The sequence below is a fragment of the Chiloscyllium plagiosum genome, unplaced genomic scaffold (assembly GCF_037043375.1).
Source record: "Chiloscyllium plagiosum isolate Xiang-an unplaced genomic scaffold, Cpla_swu_hap1 HiC_scaffold_28, whole genome shotgun sequence".
In the NCBI taxonomy this organism is placed as follows: Eukaryota; Metazoa; Chordata; class Chondrichthyes; order Orectolobiformes; family Hemiscylliidae; genus Chiloscyllium; species Chiloscyllium plagiosum.
The window spans coordinates 14756742-14779174 of record NW_028270166.1 but is presented as its reverse complement, the minus strand read 5'-3'; the positions used below and the strand labels follow the sequence as shown (position 1 = coordinate 14779174).

The 22433-nt window shown below is 39.4% G+C and overlaps 1 protein-coding gene across 1 annotated transcript in view; it reads left to right on the top strand.

The window, feature by feature from the left end:
- Window positions 1-22433, top strand: part of LOC122565383 (guanine nucleotide-binding protein G(q) subunit alpha) — a 112747-nt gene that overhangs the window by 51181 nt on the left and 39133 nt on the right. Inside the window, exon 2 of the mRNA XM_043721311.2 lies at window positions 20739-20923. Coding sequence (XP_043577246.1) covers window positions 20739-20923 — 185 coding nt within the window. The remainder of the gene's footprint in view (window positions 1-20738; window positions 20924-22433) is intronic.

The following is a 22433-nucleotide window of genomic DNA, read 5'->3' as shown; positions in this document are numbered from 1 at the left end:
TGCTTGAGGCAGGTACACCGATTGAGAGAGTTGCAGTTGAGCTATGATTCCCTTGCAATAGGGGATTCCAGACAAGATGGCACAATCTAAAGTACAGAATACAAAAGAAGAGATGTCTTACTGAGGCTTTATATGGTTCTGGTCATTTGGAATATTGTAAGCAGTTTTGGATCACTTATCTAAAGAAGGATGTGCTGGTATTGAAGGACATTCAGAGGTGGTTTACAAGAATGATTCTGCAGATGCACGGCATGTTATTTGAAGAGCATTTGAGAGCTCTGGACTTGAGGGAGTTTAGAAGGATGAGTTCTATTGCTGAAACAGAAAATTAAGAGGCCTGGCTAGAATGGATGTGGAGAAGATGTTTTCATTGGTAGGAAAGGCTAGGATCTGAGGGCACAGGCTCAGTGAACTGGTGACACTTTGGAACTGAAGTGAGGAATTTCTTCAGCCAGTGAGTGGTGAATCTGTGGAACTCATTGCCACGATCGCCAAGTCACTGAGCATCTTTAAGATAGTGATTTGATTCTTGGTTGGTTTCGAGATTAAGGATTAAGAATGGCCTAATTTTACTCTTTTTTTTTTTATGGTCTAACTCGGCCTTTCAGGAGTCAAATTGGAATTTATTTCCACAGTGCAGTGGATCCTTTCCTCCAAAAGGCAGTGAATTCTGGGCTCGTGTGTTAAGATTAGATTAGATTAGATTACTTACAGTGTGGAAACGGGCCCTTCGGCCCAACAAGTCCACACCGACCCGCCGAAGCGCAACCCACCCATACCCCTACATTTACCCCTTTAACCTAACACTACGGGCAATTTAGCATGGCCAATTCACCTGACCTGCACATCTTTGGACTGTGGGAGGAAACCGGAGCACCCGGAGGAAACCCACGCAGACACGGGGAGAATGTGCAAACTCCACACAGTCAGTCGCCTGTGGGAATTGAACCCGGGTCTCTGGCGCTGTGAGGCAGCAGTGCTAACCACTGTGCCACCATGCCGCCTTTAGTTAAGTCCCTTTACTAAAGGGGTATTGAGGCAGCAAGGTAGTGAGGGTGAAGTATATTGTAATACAATAGAATTGGCTCCAGTAACTGACACACACCCCTTTCTATAGGCCACCGTTGAAGTTGGAAGGTATTGTAACAATTCATTCAATAATTAGTTTACTTATACTTTGTGGGAAGCTAGGAAAGAGATTGTTGAGCCCCTTGCTGCGATATTTGTATCATGAAGTAATGTGTGAGGTGGCAGAAGACTGCAGGGTTGCTAATCTGGTGCCATTGTTTGAGAAAGGTGGTAAGGAAAAGACTGGAAATTGTAGACCAGTGAACCTGACGTCAGCGATGGGTAAGTTGTTGTAGGGGATTCTGAGGGACAGGATGTTACGTGCATTTGGAAAGGAAAGGACTGATCAGGAGTAGGCAACGTGGCTTTGCATGGGACATTGTGTCTCACTAACTTGATTGAGGTTCTTTTTTGACGAAGTGGCAAGGTTGAAGTCAGAACGGACGTTGTCTATACAGACTATTTCAAGGCACTTGACAATGTTCCGCATGGTAGCCTGGTTAGCACGGTTAGCTCGCATGGAATTAAGAGTGAACTTGCCAGTTGGATACAAAATTGGCTTGAAGGTAGGAGACAGAGTGATAGCAGAGGATCGCTCCTTGAACAGGAGGTCTGTGACCAGTGATCCACTGCTTGCTGATATTTATGTAAGTAATTTGGATGTGAATTTAGGAGGTATGGTTAGTAAGTTTACAGATGACGCCAAAACTGGAGGTGTAGTGGACAGCGCAGAAAGTACCCTCTGAGTACAATGAGATCTTGATCAGATGGGCTAGTGTGCCGAGGACTGACAAATGGAGTTTAAGTTAGATAACTGAGAAATGTTGAATTTTGGTAAGGCGAACCATGGCAGGACTTGTATAGTTAATAGTAGGACCCTAGACAGTGCTGCCGAGCAGAGAGACCTAGGGGTGCAGGTGTATATTCCTTGAAATTGGCGTTGCAGATAAACAGGTGGTGAAGAAGGCATTTGACATGCTTGTCTTCATTGGTCAGCGCATTCAGTGTAGAAGTTAAGATGTCAAGTTGCAGCTATACGAGACATCGATATGGCCACTTTAAGAATACTGTGTTCAATTCTGATCTTCCTGCTATAAGAATGGGTTCAGAAAAGGTTTACAAGGATATTGCTGAGATTGGAGAGTTTGAGTTGAAGGGAGCAGCTGAGTAAGCTGTGGCTGTTTTTTTGCCCCTGGAATATTGAAGGCTGAGGGATGATCTTGTAGATGTTTATAAAATCATGGGGGCCATGGATAGGGTGAATAGTCAAGGAATCCAAAACTAGGATGCATAGATTTTAACTGCTGAAAATGTGTTGCTGGAAAAGGGCAGCAGGTCAGGCAGCATCCAAGAGCAGGAGAATCGACGTTTCGGGCATGAGTCCTTTTTCAGGAATGAGGAATATGCATAGATTTTAAGGCCAGAGGAGAAAGATTTAAACTTCCTGAGGCAACTTTGGGCCAAATGCTGCAAGATTAATTGGGACAAGATTAATTTAAGATATGGGGGCAGCATGGATGAATTGGACCGGAAGGTCTGTTTCTGTGCTGTACATCTCTATGACTCTATTGGGAAAAGCAGTATCAACAAACTTGCCTCTGAAATGAATGTCAGTAAGTGAAGTTGAAGAGGAGCTGCAATTCATTTGTACAGGAAGTAACTAACTGACTTTCAAGGAAACATATTGACCAGGGGAATAAATAAATGCTGACAGAGATCCAATGACATGAGAAAGGGAAAAAGAATGGTGATTTTTATGGGGCTAGGAGCATTTGCAGAAAAATGTTGCCCTTAGTGGAACAAGCTTTAAGTTAGTTTTTTTATCCTACACCCCAAAAGGAGCTACCCATCCACTCCAGAAACAAATTGCTGTCAGGTCAACAGAACATAAAGGGAACAAAGACTTTGAAGTTGACCAACTGTACTTTAAGTGAACTTCATGTGTTAAAGGCTCCCATCAACTTCATGAGTACCACACCTATTATCTGGACCACATGGTAGAGGTGTGAAAGCAGTAACTTTAACTATTCATGATTCATGTGAGCTGTTCTGTTACAGAATAATAAAGATTTCTGATTTTGATTCTTTGCGTTTAGTTATTTTCCTTGAGGTAGTAGATCTTATCCATGTTGGTACACATTTATCACTGTTTGGGAGCTCCAACAGAGTCACTGCAATTATATCGGGTCTCAAAAGATTGCGGCAATTTTGAACTTCAAAATTAAGGGATAATCTAATTGTGATTTTGAAAATCATAGCACAATTATGTAGGGTATATATAATGAGGTCTCTTCATGGGGAATCCAGAATAAAATTGGAGCTGAGACATTTAAAGTTAAATTGGAAAACAAACTTCACCTAGCAAGATTGTGGTGATCTGCAACTTTCTCAAAAGGCTGAATCACTTGGAACTTTCTGGACCAGGATCAGTGGATACTTAGAGTGAGTATCAAGAGCTGTGCTGCAAAGAGAAACTTGGCAGAGAAAAGTGGTTCAATGCAATGTTCATTACATCTGTAATCAAAAATGTTAACCTCTGTGCAGAACATTTTTCATTTTATGAAATAAATGACCATACTACAAAGAGCAGAGATACAAGCCAGTCATGAATTAATTGGATGTTGGAACGGTTTTACAGGGCAAAGTTGACTACTATATTGATAAGTTCTTTGTGACCTGGAAGTATTCTGTGTGATAGATATTCTAAGTGACAAAGTAAAATGAGCAATAAGCAGCATAATTTTAACATGTCAAGTCTTTTCTGTTTATTTCCAGTGAGTAGCATGTGCTACACTATTTCAGATGATTTTGTGCATGATTTTTCTTTGCTATCAATTGACTTTAGTGGTAGGATTGCTGAAATACTCCTATTAAATGTGTGGTTAACAACCATGGTTGAATAAGGAAGTATGTAGTTACATTTTGAATAAACCGCAGTTTCATTTCCGATGTTTGAGGTTTTCCTGTGCAAAAATATTATACAGTTGATTGTTTTAATACTTAGTGTCTATATTTTGCAAGCGTGCTGTATTTTTTATTATGGATATAATTAACATGACATAATCTCCTCATCTAGCAAATTTCTGCTTACCCTCTCTTTCCTGGAATTGTTTTCAATTTTTTCCGCCCCAAAAGAGAAAATAAATGCCTGTCAAGATAATCATGAAAATGTGGTTCCTTTTAAATGTTGCAAAAATCCAAATGTTGATGGAAATTTATTGTTAAAGGGATGAGCATTGTGTGCAGTGTAAAAATCCACAATATTTGTCTATGATTTATTAATATACAAAATGTTAAATTGCAGTATGGTGCATAAGATCTCTCACTTTTAACAAAATCATAAACATTAGTAAATATTCTGGAATGCATTTCCACAGTCCTGAAGATTACTGTGCCAAGGATGTATTGGTGGGTTCTATTCTGTGTGACACAGCATTGAATGTCACAGTTCGAAAGAGAAAGCTATCACTTAACTACCAACCTGTTGCACTTATATGATACTGATCTTGAGGCTGTGAAGGTGTGACAGGGAAGGTCTCACCCTTTGTATTAGCTGATACAATTTCAACTGTAGTGACTGAAGAGTTAACTAGAATTCTAAAGACTCAATGTTGAGAAGATTTTGAGTAGATTTGGGTAAAACTGAGAAATTGATGGAGAAGCTATGCAGCATCTGTGGAGGGAAAGTAGAGTTTACATTTAGAGTCTAGTGACTCTCTCCATCAGAATACGTGTGGGGCATATTCAGTTGCATGGAAGATTATGGAAAAAGTTGAAGTGAGAGAGGGGTTGCAGGTTACTAAAGTTTCCAGAACAAATAATAGGAAAGAGTGTGGAAAGGATCAGGAACCTAACTTCAAGAACAGCAGGTGAAAGGACGACCATGCGAAGGAGTGAGGGGGTGGGGGCAGTCAGTGCAGGACGAAGGGTGTTGTACTTATAAATGCATGTAGTATATGAAACAACGAGCTTAAATCTTAAAATTGGCAGGTACAGTGTTATGGGTATCACAAAGATGTGGCTGTAAGGGGATGAGGGTTGGGAACTGAATATCCAAGGATGCATGTCCTATGGAGTTAAGGCACCTCAACTCTGCCTGTCCTTATTTGTAAGAAATTAAATTAAATTGATAGTGAGAAGTTACATAAAGTTGGAAGGCATAGAATCTATATGGATATAATTGAGGATCTGCAAAGGGAAAAAGACCTAGATGGGGATAGTAAACAGGTCTCCTAGTAATAGCCAGGATGTCGGGCAAAAAATAAATCAGGAGATACAAGAGGCATCTAAGAAAGACATTATTATAACAATTGTAGGGGGCTTCAGTATGTAGGTGGACTGGGAAAGCCAGGTTGGAAGCAAATCGCAAGGAAAGGAATTTGCAGAATATGTACGAGATTTATTTTGGAATAGCATGTGGTCAAACCCACAAAGGAATAAGCAGAAATGGATTTCGTGAAGCGTATTGAAGCATATTTGATTAGGGAGCTTAAGGTGAAGAACCTCTCTTTAAAATGTGTGCATATATGTCCATAATATGATAGAAAGTATCCTGCAATTCAAGGGAGAAAAGCTGGAATCAGATGTAATGGCATTACAATTGAGTAAAGGTAACAACAAAGACACGAAGGAGGAATAGGTGAGAGCATGGTCAAGCAGCAATGGCAGGAGTTTCTGGGGATAATTCAGAAGGCAGGGAAGAAGAAATGCAATAAGGGGAGGCTGAGGCAACCACGGCTAACAAGGAAAGTCAGGGGCAGTATAAAAGCAAAACATAACATATACAAAGTGTTGAAGATAAGTGGGGAAACTAGAGGATTGTGTAGTCGTTAAGAGCCAGCAGTGGATAACTGAAAAAATGGTAAGGAGATTAACTATAAGGCTAAGTTAGCTAATATGACAGAAGATTGCAAGAGTTTTTGTTTTTTTAGGTATCTTAGAAAGTAAGAGAGAGACAATAGTGGGCATTGGACTGTTGGAAAATGAGGTTAGATAAATAGTAATGGGGAAGAAAGAAATGGTGGAGGGACTGGGGAAGCTGAAAGGTCTGCAGATGGATGAATCATCTGGACCAGGTGGACTACACCCCAGGCTTCTGGAAGAGCTAGCTGAGATTGTATAGGCAGTGGTGGTGATCTTTCTGAAATCACTGGAGTCAAGGAGTGACCCAGAGGACTGAAAAATGGCTGATGTAACACCCCTGTTTAAAAAGGGAGAGGCGCAGAGGACAGGAAACCCATCGGACAGTTAGCCTGACATTTCTTGTTAGTAAGATCTTCGAATCCATAATTAAGGAAGAGTTTGCGGAGTGTGTGGTCAGTTAGGGCAGAGTCATGCCTTACAGATCTGTTGGAATTCTTTGAGGTGGTCACAAGCAGGTTTGCAAGCATGGCAACAAACCCTTCAACCCAACTTATCCATGCCAATCAGACATCCCAATCTCCTGTAGTCCCATTTGCCAGCATTTGGCCCATATCCCTCAACACCCTTTGTATTCACATGCCCATTAATGGCATGATCCATTTGGATTTCCAAAAGGCCTTTGACCAGGTGTTGCCCAGCAGAGTGCAAAATAAGTTTCGTACCCATGGTATTAGGGGTGAAGTGTTGGCATAAATAGAAGATTGGCTGACTGGCAGAATGCAGAATTCAGGGATAAAGGAGTCTTTTACAGGCTGGCAGTTCCACAGCAGTCTGTGTTGGGACCACAGCTATTCATGTTATACATTAGTGATCTGGACAAAGGGACTAAAAGCATTGTTGCTAAGTTTGCAGGCAGTGCAAAGATAGATAGACAGATAGGTGTTGAGGAAGTGGGGATGCTGAAGAAGGACTTAGACTGGCTAAGAAAATGGACAAAGAAGTGGCAGATAGCCTCACACTCCCCCACATTGTATTCTATGAACTGGGTTTGGAAGAATAGAAACAGACCAATTTCAGAATAAAGAAAGGCTTTGGAAATCTGAAACATAGAGAATCCTGAACAAAGTCTCTTTTAGAGTTAATATGCAGGATCAGTTGGCAGTTAGGAAGACAAATGTAATGTTAACATTCATTTCAAGAGAATGTGGTGCCAGTGGTGGACTGGAATGGACAAGGTCACAAGTCACAAGACACCAGGTTATAGTCCAACAAGTTTGTAAAATCTCAAGCTTTCGAAGCACTGCTCTTTCGTCAGGTGAAGTGGAGAGAGCACCCAAATTCAGGGCTTTATAACCAGCGAGATCAAAAAATGTTACAGTTGATATGAGTCGAGCGTTAACAGGTGGAATAATAGGTCTCTGCATGTAGTGAATGTTTGTTTTGAGAGGCCAAGAATACAAGAGCGGGGATATTCTGTTGATGCTGTATAAGGCTCTGGTCAGACTGCTTTTGGAATATTATGAGTAATTCTGGTGCCTGTACCTAAGGTTGGATGTGCTGGCATTGGAGGAAGTCCGTAGGTGGTTTATAAGAATGATCTTAAGAAGGGCTTGTCGTATGAGAAGCGGTTGAGTACTTCAAGCTTGTACTTGATGGAGTTTAGATGGATGTGGGAAGGGGGATCTAATTGAAACTTGCAGAATGCTGAGGGGCCTGGATAGAGTGGATGTGGAGATGTTTCCACTACAAGGAAAGACTAGGATCCAAGGGCACAGCTTCAGCTTGAACTGGCAATCCTTTAGATCTGAAATGAGGAATTTCTTCAGTCAGTGTAGATAATTTGTGGATCTCATTGCTGGACAAGGTTGTGGAGACCAAGTCAGTGAGTGGACCTTGAATTGAGATTGAGTCTGAATTTGTGAGGGGATCAAGGATTCTGGAGGAAAGGCAGAAGAATGGGGTTGAAAAACACATCAGCCATGAGTGAATATTGCAGTAGACTCTGGGCTGTGTGGTGTAATTCTAGGCCTATATCTTATGATAGGAGTGAGGCGATATTAAAGATTTTGGTGTGCTTAAAAGTGGGCAAAACTCATCTAAACCTGGGTGTGTGTCCTGGTTATTATGGGAAATAAGGGAGGAAATTGAAGGTGCCCCCTTTGAAGAGCCATAATTTGAAGGTGAGATGCAGAAATTTAGAGAGGATTTTGGGAATATTGCTTTCATCTGGAGGATGGTGGGAATCTGAAACGCACAACTTGGTGGGGTAGTTGAGACAGGAAATCTCAAACCTTTTTTAAAAAAAGGTACTTGGATGATGACCTAAAATGTTGTAATAGTCAAGGCTATGGACCATGTACTTGAAAGTGGGACTAGTGTAGATTTAGAGTAGTTTTTGTTGATGCAGTCTTGAAGGGCCTTTTCTGTACTGCATGATTCTATGATTCTAGATGTCCAACTGTTTCGATAATAGGGCAAAATAAGCTACTGCTGTTGATGAGGCCATAACTGGTGGAATATTTAGGTCCTGATGGGTTATATTGGAGGAGTGTACAACATTTGGGAGGTATGAGACCATGGAAGCATTTGAACAACAGACTGATTTTAAATTGAAGACATTAAGAATCTGGAGCTAATGTCGGTCATTCAGTGTCACAGTCAAAGGTAAAAGATTGAGTAATGTTTACGCTCACCAACATGGGAATAGTGCGGTTTTGAATTAATGTAGTTTTGCAAGATGGAAGGAGGGAGTCAGGTCAGCAGAGCTTTAGCCTGCAGGTAGCCAAAACATGGACAGGAGGTTTCAGCACTGCTGATGCAGGCATAGACACAAGCAGTGCTGCAGAGATGAGTGTCAGCAGTTTTGTAATGGTGAGTTTACATAGTCAAAATCTCAGCTTAGTCTCAGCACAGTTGGCTTCAACCAGATACCATGCTCTGGGAAAATCATGTAATTGGTGACAAGATAACGTTGTTTGTAATGGTTGAGAAGTCAGTGAATGGTGCCTTTAGTTTTACCAATATTCAATTTGGGGAAATTTCTATTCAAATGAAAGGAAATAAAAATTGAGCCATTTCTGCAACAGAGCAGAGGTTTTATGCTTGGCTGACAAAATAGAAAACTGATTCTTGAAGACACAATTGAAATAAATAATAGTTAACCTTCACTCACTAGTAGCATATTCACTACTTAAGTGAGAAAATTGTGATTTCAAACCACACTCCAGATACCTGAGCATACATGATCAGCTGGCACCTCGCTGCAGTGCTGAGGGAATGTTCCTTCTGAGGTACTGTCTTTCAGATGTATGTTTAAAATGACATATAAAAGAATCCCATAGTAAATTACAAAGAACAGTAACAATGTTCTACTGGCTCAGAGGCTAATGTTTGTTCTTGGTCAACATCGAAAATAAATTATTTTAGCTATTTAATTGCTGTTTGTAGGAGCTTCAGTGCATCATTTAACTATTAACCACATTACAATAATGACAGCACTTCAAATCTATTTCATTAGTTATGAAGTGCTTTAGAGCAACTTGAGATGCCAAGAAGCACCAAATATACTCTGTTCCCTCAATTTTGATTGAAAGGATGCATACATTTCAGGACCCCCCACAATATTCTGTTGCTCTTGGTTTATTTTGACCTGATTAATCAAGCTGCACTTGATTATTTGGGATGAATAACCTAATCAAATGCAATGATGCTTGAGTTCACAGACTGACCCACAGGCTTTGCAGATTAATACTGCAAAACAACTATATGGCTATAAGTGCACGGCTTCAAATATATTGAAATAGTAATGTGTGTGTGTGTCTGTAAACACGACCAAGGTTTGTTCTGCAAAGGCCAGAAACAGTTTTATTTATGTGGAAACTTTGCTAAACAGGTCTGACTAAGAAGTTTGCATTTTGTGAGTGAAGCATTTTCTGTTTGTTTACATCATGCAGTGGATAATTTTCAGGAAGTTTATGTATCTAGGTTTTGTGCAGGGAGTTGGTTGTATTTTAAACATGCTGTAAGTTATTTACATAAGTTTTGTATGACTTCAAGATTAGCTTTGCATTGATAATGCAAGTGAAACAAATGTAATATACGCAGCTATTTTATTAATATTCAACTATTATTGACAACTTTTTTTACTGATTACTTTAACATTTTTCTGGTAGCTATAAATAGTTTGAACTTCCAATGTTATCTGCTCAAGTATATTTGAATACAGAAACAGAAATGACATGTTAGTAATTTCAGAAAGAGTTTGCAGGACAGCTAATATATAAAATTGCAAACTCAGTTATGTGTCCATGGATCCTAGCTTGCCCAACTTATGGTTTTTGGCTACCAAACAGGAAAATGAAAAAGACTATTGCGGGTTAGTGAAAGCACCTCCCATCTCTCCACTTACACCCCACCTCCCATTTTTGTGAGTATCCAGCTTTAACTGGAGGTTTCAGCCATTGAAACAAAAGTTATCAAATTCAATCGTGAATGTGATGTTTAGGGACTAATGTGTAGTTTGAGTATTGCATATATATTTGAAATTCTAGGTCACATCTTTCATGTAAATTGACTCCAAAATCACCCTGACTTCCTTGTGCATTCTTTGATTTTGCAGTCAGGCAAGCATTTGGCTTTTGTGCAAAGTTTTAAGGTAATTCTGAACAAGAGTTCACATTCTAAAATGTGTTTTCTGGGCAGATGCTGTTTCTCTTTAGGATTTTTTAAAAAAAGCATTCTCTGTTCTTCATTTTGTAGCGTGTGAAATATTCTTGTTTAATTCAAGTTGTTACTGTGTTAATCCAAAAGTCATTGGTTTTCTAGCAGTTGTATAGCCTATAATTTGCTGAGAATTAAATTTTACTTTTTCATCATTGTCAAAAATAAGCAAAAGTTCTAATCTTCTTCTAAAGTTTAGATTTGCTCAAAAATAACAGACAAATTCACACTAAACGAAGTAATGGTGTAAATGTATGACACAGTAATTAAATGTGATTGATATCAATTTGCTCTCAAAGTTAAAAAGAAATATGGATACAACCCTGTTCCTTCTGGGCATTCAGCCTGAAAGCCCTAATACTGCCAGTTCTCATTCAGTTCCAGGGTTGCTTAAGTCTTAAGGTACTTTTAACACAAAAGCAAAATATTGCAGATTGTGGAATAATGACAAGACAGAGTGCTATAAATTTGTGGTGAGAGGGGTAGGGTTGATGTTTCAGATAGTTACCTTCCTTCAGTTATTCATTCTTTGCAGACGTTGCCAGACCTCCTGTGTGTTTCCACAATTTTCTGTCTTTATTTAAGTGTCTCTGATGCTCAAGTTAGCTTGAAATGCATAACAAATGTGCTGTAAACAATGAGGCAGCATGCAGAATAACTAAACAGCAAGTAAATTGGGTAAGTTGAGGATTATGATTAAAAATCAAGGTGAAATCTCATCAAATGAGCAGCCATTATAATATTGGATGGTAATCATTCAGAGTTTGCTGACCTTGTCAGTCACTTTAATGTGTGCATTTAGTGTTTTACCATTGAATTAAAAATGTGGAACCTGCTACACCAAAATACTTTTGGAATAAAATGCAGTAAAGCTAAAATAAGTATCACTTGTTTTGAGATACAACGGATATTTGTTATAATGAGGTAAAAGATATGTTGTTTTCAGAATGTAAGCCTCTAGGTTTTACAATATTGTCCTTGATCTTGAATTGTTTTCTTTGAATTTTTCACCAAACTAAAACCCTCAGTTGCACTTGTTGAGAGCCATTGTACTATTAAAGCTCAGTTCACTCTAATAAATCAGCAGTTGTAACAGATTTAGTTCAATCTGTGCCCAAAGCTTACATGTGCTTTCTTGAGAAAAGGAATTTTGCATAGCTTTCTGGGATTTCTATAAGACTTTTGCATAGATTTCACGACTAGAAGTGGCGTGATGATGCGTGTTGTTTTGAAAAAAGCGTTATTTTATGTTGGGGTGTTGGTTCCTTAGATTAATTTTTTCTCGAAGATCTCTTGTAAAATCAAACTGCATGGGAGGTGTTAAAAAAATAAATCCAAGGGTGCCAGAACATAATTACTTGTGTATAGATTCCTGTGAGGACTTATGTTTTCATGCTGTTTAATTGATATCAAGCTGGATACAGGGAGCGTCTCATTATATTAGAATTCAGTTCAAATTTTGACTGTTGATAACTTCTTAATAATTAAAGGATTCTGAGCATTGAGTGGGACTTCTGGGCTAGTCAAGCTGAGAAAAGAGACAGGCAGCTTTGCAACATGCAAGACTCCAAATTTAAGACATGTTGGAACAAGCGTTGTGACTTGGAATAGGTGCGCTTAAAGATGCTACCAACAACTGATTGAATTGGGACTATATGAGCCTTGGGTACAATAGTACAGCACAGGAGAAAAAGAGAAATTGCTGGAGAAACTCAGGTTAGCAACATCTGTCAGAAGAAAGGGTTAATATTTAGAGTCTGGTGACTCCTCCAATACAGCACAGGAACAGGCCCTTTGGCCTACAGTGTCTGTGCTGACCATGATGCCGTTCTAAACTAATCCCATCTGCCTTCATGTAATTTGTATTTTCCTATTCCCTGCCTTTTCTTGTGTCTGAGGGCAAAAAGAGGTGGAGATTTTGAGGCAACATTGCCAGATGTTGTAGAAGGTTCAGTAAATCCCAATTATTCTGCAAATCTTCTGAAGCGTGACTGATCAAGTGGATAATCTTCAACTTCTAATAAGTATTTGACTAGCTTTTTGCGAGTGTAAGCCAAGTAGGTTCAGAAAGAAGTTTAATTTAAGTTCAATATAGATTTCATGTAATTATATTTATTATGCTTTACTATCTTTAACGTAACTGACTCTTTGAGTACAGTATCATTATTATTCGAGCTATTCCATTTTAGCACAATAAAGGTTTTTTGCTTTAAGCAGTGGACCTTGTGGCTTTATTCTCTAAGTAAAAATCTGTGGTTGTGGATGTCCAAACAAAGCTTGCAGGTCTCAACCAGATTATAATAGGCCATTCAGCTCCTTAATTCTTTCTGCTATTGATCATGGTTGATCTGCAGTTCAACTTTGTTTATCCACGAGATCAGAGATCCCTAGCCCTATACACAGGGACTTTGATTATCTGAATACCAATTATCTGAAAATCGGATTATCAGAAGGAGACCTCGAGGTCCCGATAGAAACATTATATCAAACACGTTTCCAACACTGACCGCGTCTTTTGATTAAACAGGTGCCGTCTTGAAATGACTAACCTCCTGCCCTCTTCCCCTCTCTCTCTACCTCTAACTCTCGCTCCCTCTCCCTCCCCCTCTCCCCCTCTCCCCCTCTCCCCCTCTCCCCCTCTCCCCCTCTCCCCCTCTCCCCCTCTCCCCCTCTCCCCCTCTCCCCCTCTCCCCCTCTCCCCCTCTCCCCCTCTCCCCCTCTCCCCCTCTCCCCCTCTCCCCCTCTCCCCCTCTCCCCCTCTCCCCCTCTCCCCCTCTCCCCCTCTCCCCCTCTCCCCCTCTCCCCCTCTCCCCCTCTCTCCCTCTCTCCCTCTCTCCCTCTCTCCCTCTCTCCCTCTCTCCCTCTCTCCCTCTCTCCCTCTCTACCTCTACACAGAGGGGTGTACCCTACCCCGCCCTCCCCAGATAATCTCTCCAAAATTGTCCTTCCTGTACAGGGCAAACATAGAACCTGTCAAAACGTTGCAGTAAAAAGTCTGTGTGTGCCCACAAAGCAGCAGCAGTCCTGTTGGTGTACAGTCCGGCTACCCCGGAGAGGGGTTGGCGTGCACGCTATTGGTTGGGGCCGGGGGGTGGGAGGGGGTGGCGGCTTGCGTGTTGTGTTCTGCAGGGCGGTGTTGGTGGCAGGGACTTGCGCGCGGTATGCTGCTGCAGTCTCCTGAACGGGGAGCAGACTTTAAAAACTCCAAGTCCCAGAGAAAAGGTATTTAATCGATTAACTGAATAATCGATTATCTGAATGGAATAGCGTCCAGCCATCTCATTCGAATAATCAAGCTTCCCCTGTAGGGAGAAAAATGCTTCCTGATTTCACTTGGAAGTGGCTCAGCTCAAGTGTCTTAGTTTTATGCACCCTTGTTTTGTTGCCCACTGGAAGTTCCTCGATCTGTCTGTGACCTGTTGAATCCCTTTTAAATATCATATTCAATCACTCTTCAAACATTCAATTCAAGTTTGTAAGTTCATTTTATATAACCTTTCCTAAAAGATTTCCCCTTTTTAAACCCTGGTGATTCTAATGAATCAGTTCTTTATCCCTTTCCGGGTATTAATCCTAAAATTTGATGTCTAGAATTAAATGCAGTAGTCCCAATGTGGTTTGACCAAGGCTGTGTGCTAATGAAGCATTATTTCCTCATTTGTATTGTAACTATTTTGAGATAAATGCTAGAATTGTGTTAGCCCTTTAGATTATCTGTACCTGTTCACTAGGTTTCAGTGACCTGTGTAATGAATGCTCAAATCTCTTGCTGAGACCCTTATTTCTTTGACTCGTAGGAATAGCTACCATTTCCTTGCCTCTTAGCAATGGATATGATTTCTCTTTCTTGTTCACCGCATTGTGCTGCTTTAACCACCATTGAAATAATTGTGTTTTAGTCCAATCATCAGTAGGAGCTACAGCTTTAATAGTAACGCTGTAGACCACACAGCTCATCTTAACTCTGCCTGGTTCTTCCTTTGTACTATATGCTGTAACATCTGAAATTATATTCAAAATTTGATTTGGTACAGAAATCCAGAAATTGTCGTCAGGGTGGGAGTTGGAATCAGCTACTCTTTGCCCCACTCCTTCAGCCATTATAAATTTTAAGAGTTTTACCTGAGAGTCTATTGCTAACCTGCTGAGGTTATGACTACTTTAGTTTGCTGTTGATTCTATGGTTGATTGGGACCTGGACACTTTTTCCTGGGAAATCCGTTGCTCTGTTCTGTGCCATTGTTGTGATCTCTACCATTCCTGCTGTTTTCATCAGAAATTGTATTCTTTGAGCAATTTTGAGTGCAGTATCTGGTCACCTTCTTTCTTCCATTTTGCTCCTGCGAATTTTTCGTTTTGCACTTGTATACACAAAGACTGGTAAATATTTAGAGCTCTCTTCCATAACTGCAGCACGTTTGATCAGTTAATTTTTAAATTTGAGGTAGATATAATTTTGTTCAGTGAATAAGTTAAGGGATATTGATCAAAGGCAGGTATATGGAGTTAGACTATAGATCAGCCTTGATCTCATTGAATGGCAGAACAGGTCAGAGGGGCTGAACGGTAGGAGTCGTAGGCCAATGTTTGCTATGATATTGCTGATCTGTCCCATCTAGTTCCAACTCTGCTGTGAATTCTTCTTCGCTGCGACAGGATGATATGTTTTGCTGCTTTTTGCCAGCATCCCATCTATTCCACTGTTGAATCCTTTGATGCTCTTTACTTGTTGCTAAGGCCATTCCACAATTTCTGCTGGTCCTGGATAAATGTGTACTTGAGGTCAATTCCCCTAGCTCTTCGATGGAAAATGTGAGCCATTAAGGCACCCACTAATACTCTCCCTTAAGAACTACCTATACTCCATTCACATTTTGAGCCCAGGCATCGATTTCAGCTGATTCCACTCATCTCCAAAAGGCATTAACCCACTGTAGGTGTCTTTTGACTGTTATTGTTTCCTCCTTCCCCTCATTTGCAGGCAAGACATATTGGTCCTACCTTTTGCTATGCTTCTACCATCTGAATTTCCTCCGACTATTCACTTTTGGGTGATTACGACTGTGTAGGGATATTACTTGACCATGGGACACACTTCCCCATTTTGGCACAACCTCCAGATGTTAATAGGAAGGAATTTGCAGCATAGTGCATGCTGTTACTATTTCCTGTGCCTGGATTGAATGCAGGCAGTCTGCATGGTTTTACTCCTTTTTGACTTGTACAGTCTGTTACAATGGAGTGACTTTCCAAAGGAGAGTTATGATACAGCCACAATGTTGTGGTCTGGAGTCATATGTATGTCAGACTGAGATGGACCGTACATTGCTTTCCCAAAAGGTTATCGGTGGACCAGATTGAGTTTGACAACAATCAGGTAATTTTGTAGCCACCGTTGAGTTTAATGACATTACTGCCGTGCCACCATCTCCCAGGAACTTAACTATTTCACTGTTCCTTCATTGCCACTTTGTATAAAACCTGAAACTTTGTTCCTCCCTGCACTGTGGGTGCACCTACCTTAGATGAATTGCAAAGTTCAAGCTTCTCAAAGGCAAGTAAGGATAGACAATGTCCTTAATTAATAGAGACATGAAAATCTCATGAATAATTTTGTAAAAATCCATTAGATCAGAATTCGAGTGAAAAAATTTGTTCACTTTGACCTGAAGCAGTTTACAATCTCCGGAAACAAAATTGCTTCTATATAGAAGTTTTACATACTTGGGGCTTCACAGCTAATAGAATACTTCTGAAGTGCAGTAACTATGATAATGTAGGAATAGTGGTAACACCACTGGATTAATAATCTAGAGGCTCCGAATAATGCTCTTGGGTATGTCAAGTAGCATGACAAAACTGGTGAAATTGAACTATTAATTGTTTTTATTATTTCAATCAATAAATTTGAAATGGAAAGCTAATCTTAATAATGGTACATCAACATTACTTTTGATGTTTTTTTTTTAAGAAATCACAGCTGTTGGAATAAAGCCCTTCAGGAAGGGAGATTTGCTATCTTCACCTGATCCGGTCCACCCGTCGCTTGTGGTCTAGGTTTTTGTAGAATATTATTATTTGGAAACTTGGATTCTAATGTAGAGGAAAAGTAAATAGATTTTTTGTTTTAGTTCTGTGAAGGTGACTTATTTCTTTGAGCTCACTGTTTAGAATAACTTTATGAATACTGTTCGAAGATAATTTTCAAGAAAACATGTGTTAAGTTCACTGACTGGATAAACTACCTGGAGAGTCGATTCATGACTCTTACCAAGTCGAAAGTCTCTGACGTACAGAACAACAGGCCAAGGGCCATAATCTGGTTTCTTTCAAGTAGAGCTGTTTTATACCACCAACAGAAAAGTGGTTTAGTTTGTGGTGGTCTAGGCTTTCATAGGAAGAAGGAAAACTTTAAACCTTTTCCTGTCATTTAAGTAGATAGGACTTTAAAGTGCAGTTAGGAACATCAGTGAATTATCTAGTGTTTGGGAATCATGGGGAGAAACAACAACTGAGAAAACCCATGAGAAAACTGACTAAGTTTAAGAATAAGTTTATGAATACTCTCAAGGTGGACATGAAGAACTGTTATAATTATGACGGGGCCAAGGCCAGAGTGAACCTAGATCCCTTTGGAAAATGAGGCTGGGGAAACAACGGGGAACTAGGAAATGGCAGAAGAGTTAATAAGTGCTTTGCTTATGTTTTCACAATGGAATGCACTATTCTCATTCCAAAAATAATGAAAAATCAAACAGCAAAAAAAAGGAAGTAAATACAAAACCTATCACGAGAAAAAGTACTAGGGAGCTAATGGGGCTAAACACTTAAGTCTCTTGGACCTGAGAGTTGCATCCTTACATATTAAAAGAAGCTACAAAGAAAGTGGCTTCACTGGTGAAAATCTTGCAAGAATTCTTTGTTTCTGGAAAAGGACTGGATGATAGAAAAATTGCCAAAGTAGCACCTTTTTTCAAAAAGGAAAGAAGATTTTAAAAAAAGCTAACCATAGTGATCTGTTGTTTGGAAAATGATATTCAATGAAAGGAAATTTTATAGTTGAGCATTTAGAAAAATCTAATATAACCAAGCAGCAGCATTGCTTCATGATAAGGAAAACATGCCTGATAAATTTATTAGAACTTTTTGAGGGAGGAATAGGCAGGATAAAGGGAAGCAGTGAGGGTAAAATATATTTGGATTTTCTGAAACTGTTTGATAAGGTACTGCATGTTGGGGTACTTAATAGGCTAAGAGCATATGGTGCTGGAGGCAATACTTGAACATTGGCTGATGAATAGAAAAGCATTGGAATAAGGGGGCATTTTGAAGATGGCAATCTGCAACTAGTGGAGTGCCATGGGGATCAGCACTGGAACCAAATTATTTACAATATATGTTAATGACTTGGATGAGGGAAGTGAATATGTTATAACCAAGTTTGTGGATAGGCAATGAGCAAGGATGACAGTCACCCAGCATATTGACAGGTTAAGTGACTTGAAGATTTGGCAGATGGAATAGTGGGCTTGATAAGGTAGATGCAGAGAGCATCAGAGATCTTAATTTCAGCGTCGAGTGTCACCCATTTAGGCAGAAATGAGAGAATTTCTTAAACTAGCGAATATATGGAATTCTTCACAGCAGCGTGTTGTTGAGGTTGCATCATAAGTCTATTAAAGGTTGAAATAGATGGATTTTTAATCAGTAAGAGAATCAAGAGTTATGGGAACAGTGCAGGAAAGTGGTATTAAGTAGAATCAGATTAGCCATGACCTGAACGAATAGTGAAGTAGACCTGATTTGAAAAAAATGACCTACTTCTGCTCCTGTGTTTTCGGTCTTATGGTGCAAGGAACTGCTTGCAACTTTAATTTAGCTAAGAAATTAATGGTAGGGTTTTGAGTAGTGTTGTAGAATAAAGGAACCTGGGGCAGAGACACAATTCTTTGAAGTTTGCATGACATAGAGAAGGTGGTTAAAAAGGTGTTTGGCATGCCTAACTTCATTGCTCAGTCCTTTGAGTAGAAGAATTGGGAAGTGCTGTTGAGGTTGTACAGGACAGTGGTGAGGCCTTTTCTGGAATACTGTGCCCAGTTCTGGTCACCCAGTTATAAGAAGGATATTATTAAGCTGGAGAGGGTTCAAAAGAGATTTACCACAATGTTGCCAGGTATGAAAGGTTTGTGTTATAAAGAAAGGCTGGAATGTTTTTCACTGAAGCATTGGAGGTTGAGAGACAACCTCAAAATAATGAGGGATATAGATAGAGTTATTGGTAATTGTCTTTTCTCTAGGATGGGGGATTTGAAGACAGGCATATTTTGAAGGTGCGAGGAGAGAGATTTTAAAAAGTGCATAAGGAGCATTTTTAAAAATAAAAACAGGATATGAACTTCATGAGGAAGTGGATGATGTGAGTGCAGTTACAACGTTTAAGTACATGAATAGGAAAGGTTTGGGGGATGTGGGCCAGGACCAGGCAGATGGGACTAGTTCCCTTTGGGATAATGGTCAGCATGGACTGGTTTAACTAAAGGGTCTGTTTCCATGCTGTATGACTCTGACTATGAATTAAAGCATGAAGATGAGAGTGATACTTTTCTGGGTTGATTGTCTGTGAAGGATAATGCTGGGAAAAGGGTTACCTTTTTCTTTTTGCTGTTTAAGATCTTTCTAAATTATCTCATTTTTTTTCTTTGTGTAATGAAGCTGTTTTATTTTGAGACCATTCACAGACTTGTGTGAAATTGGTCAGTGACTGATCTCCACAAAAACCAAATTGCGAAAATAAAACCTGTGATTTATCGAGCCAAGTTTCACTCTATCTGACTTACTCAGTACTGCCATCAGCTGGGATCTTCCAAATCGACAGTTGTGTCGTTGATTCTTAATGGTCCTAAAATGGCCCAGCAAGCCACTCCGTTAAAGGGATGGGATATAACAATTAATCTTGTATATGATGTCCACATCCTATACAAAAGAATAAACTATGAAGATTGTTAGCAATCCACTTGACCCTACACTGAGTTTCTGATCCATGACCCTGTCTATTGCAAATGCTGTCGACCTTTAATATTGTCATCATTCACCCTACCTTAGTTAGTCAACCCCTCTCCAATGCCTCTTGTAATTCAAAATAGAATATTTCAGATTTGTAGCTCATCAGATTTTCAAGGGTCCAAAATGTAGAGTTAGAATTTTGCCAGTGTTCTCACTAGCACACAATCCCAATCAAAGGTATCATCGTGTATAAATGTAGTTTAATTGAATTTGTGGCAGTAGTAAATCAAAACTAACAGAAAACAAATGGGTATCTGGGCAAAATAGTTTGATTTATTTTTTTCACATGTAGGTGCTTAAAAAAATGCTTTTCTCCTTTGTACAAAGGGCATTTAAACTTTATTTCTAGTAAGTTTTCATGTTACATTGTCACTGAGTTGGTGTATTTGCCTTATTCCAGGGCATGCTGGAAAACAGAATTTGTGGTGTTTGCATAGCCAGTTGATTTTTTTTCAATGCTCAAAATTTATAAGTGATTAGTGTACTGTGGTAACAGAAATTTGTTCTTCTGGAATCTTATGAATATACACCATCCTGGTTTATTACTGTACAAGAAAACTAACCATAACATCTTACTATTTGAACTTCTTAGATCACTGAATTTGTTCTTGGTTGTCTTTAAAATGCTTTTAATATATTAATGTATTTTCTAGAAGAAAAGTCAGGATCCTATGTCTCTGAGGCAGCTGAGCAGTTAGATCAGGAGGAAATAAATATGCCAGAGTTGGTTTAATTTTTACCCCTTAAACACTGCATGTTCTCCATTGCATCATCTCCTCCCCTCCCCCCCCCCCCCCAAACATTTTCATCAATACTGCATGGTAAACTAAAATTAATTTCAACCCATTACTTTCTTACATTTCTAATTTTCTCTTCATTTAAATGTTTTAGTAAAGATGTCTTCATTATGGAATGGATTTTAATAAATATAATCAGCATGCCATAGGGTTTGAAGTAAAGATGATATGGTGAAATATTCAAATTTTCAGTCTGTTTGCTGATGTTGTGCAATTGTTCTTTCCTAGGTACTGGTGAAAGTGGCAAGAGTACATTCATTAAACAGATGCGAATTATACATGGGAGTGGCTATTCAGATGAAGACAAACGGAGCTATACGAAGTTAGTCTACCAGAATATATTCACTGCCATGCAATCCATGATCAGAGCCATGGAAACCCTTAAAATCCAATACAAATATGAGCAGAATAAGGTAAATTTCTAAAAGCAGGTAGAGCACTTGTTGCAGTAATTTATATTCAACTGTCAATGTCTGCAAACTGCACTTTTTGCCATAAAAAGAACAATCTCGAAGCTCGCCCACCACACTGACTTTCACTTTGGTCAATCATTTTCTTTAATGATTCTTCCTCTTGATGAAAAGAAAGTTCCCTTTTGTCTTTGTTATTCCTGGCAGATAGCAAACCTACACCCAAGTTTTTGCTAATATTATTTGTAAATGCTAGGAACTGCACAAAATTAGATTGGACTCTTTTTGAATAATCTGCTCCCCCTTCCTACAGTAGGAAAGTGACACTTTGCATCACCTTAACCTGATGCCTTAACGCGTCAATATCACTGAAATCAGAAACATGTTTCATTAAGAATTGATCCATGTGACGAATAATTCAAATTAGCATGGTAATAGAGATTTCTGAATTTATGCAGTTTGCATTTATCTCTGAACTGTGTTCATTCGAACTGCTAAGTAGAATTAAAATCAGATGATGCCAGGCATTGATTGACCAATGTATTGTCACTAGGGATGCAATTTAGAAGCATTGCACACTGGGAAAAGCAATGTTGATCTTCAAAAGGATTTTGAAACGATAGTGGAGTGGGCAGGTTGTGGCAATTGAAGTTCAATGCAGAGAAGTATGAGGTGATACAGTGTAGAAAGCACATGAGATACATTATGAACTATCCTACATAGCTGTAAATTGTGTGCAGGAGCAGAGACTTGAATATATGCACATGGAAGTTAAAAGGTGGTAGGATAGGTTTTTGATTTTGGTTTTATTGTCATGTGTACTTAATTAAAAACAAAAATACATAAGTACAAGGAAAAGTGCATAATTTTGCCACACATGGCACCATCTTAGCAACATGTACCTAGGTATAGAATCTTAAGAAGGAGGGAGAAAAATCAAAGATAGCAGTAATTGTAATACAGTGACATCTTCTTAGTTTTAAGCAAATGAACAAACAAAAGCTGTAAAGTGCAAACATTACAGTATTCTTAAGTACTTAGCCACTGTTGGACTACACATCAAGGAATCACCTCGAGATTGGAAGTCCATACTGAGACCATGCCGGGCTGAGAGACCGCCACATTGTGCCGCCATGTCGATCCAGGTGGCCAGTGCACTGGGTCTGCACTGAGTCCAAAGCTGGGAAAAGAAAGAGTATGCAAGAGAACGTAAATGTTATGCTGAATTTGTGACTAAATCCAGAATATAGTGTGCACTTCTGAGCGCCACACTGTAGGAAGAATGTGAATGCATTGGAGAGATATTAAGACAGGCTTACAAGAAATATTCCAAGGATGAGAAACTTTGGTTATGAGAATAAATTGGAAGTGTTGGGACTGTTTTCATTAGAGAGGAGAAGGCGAAGAGAAGATTTGATGGAAACTTACAAAATTCTGAGTAGTCTTGTCAGTGAAGACAGAAGGAACGATTGACACTTGTAAAGGAACAAGAATGAGAGGGAACAGATTTAGT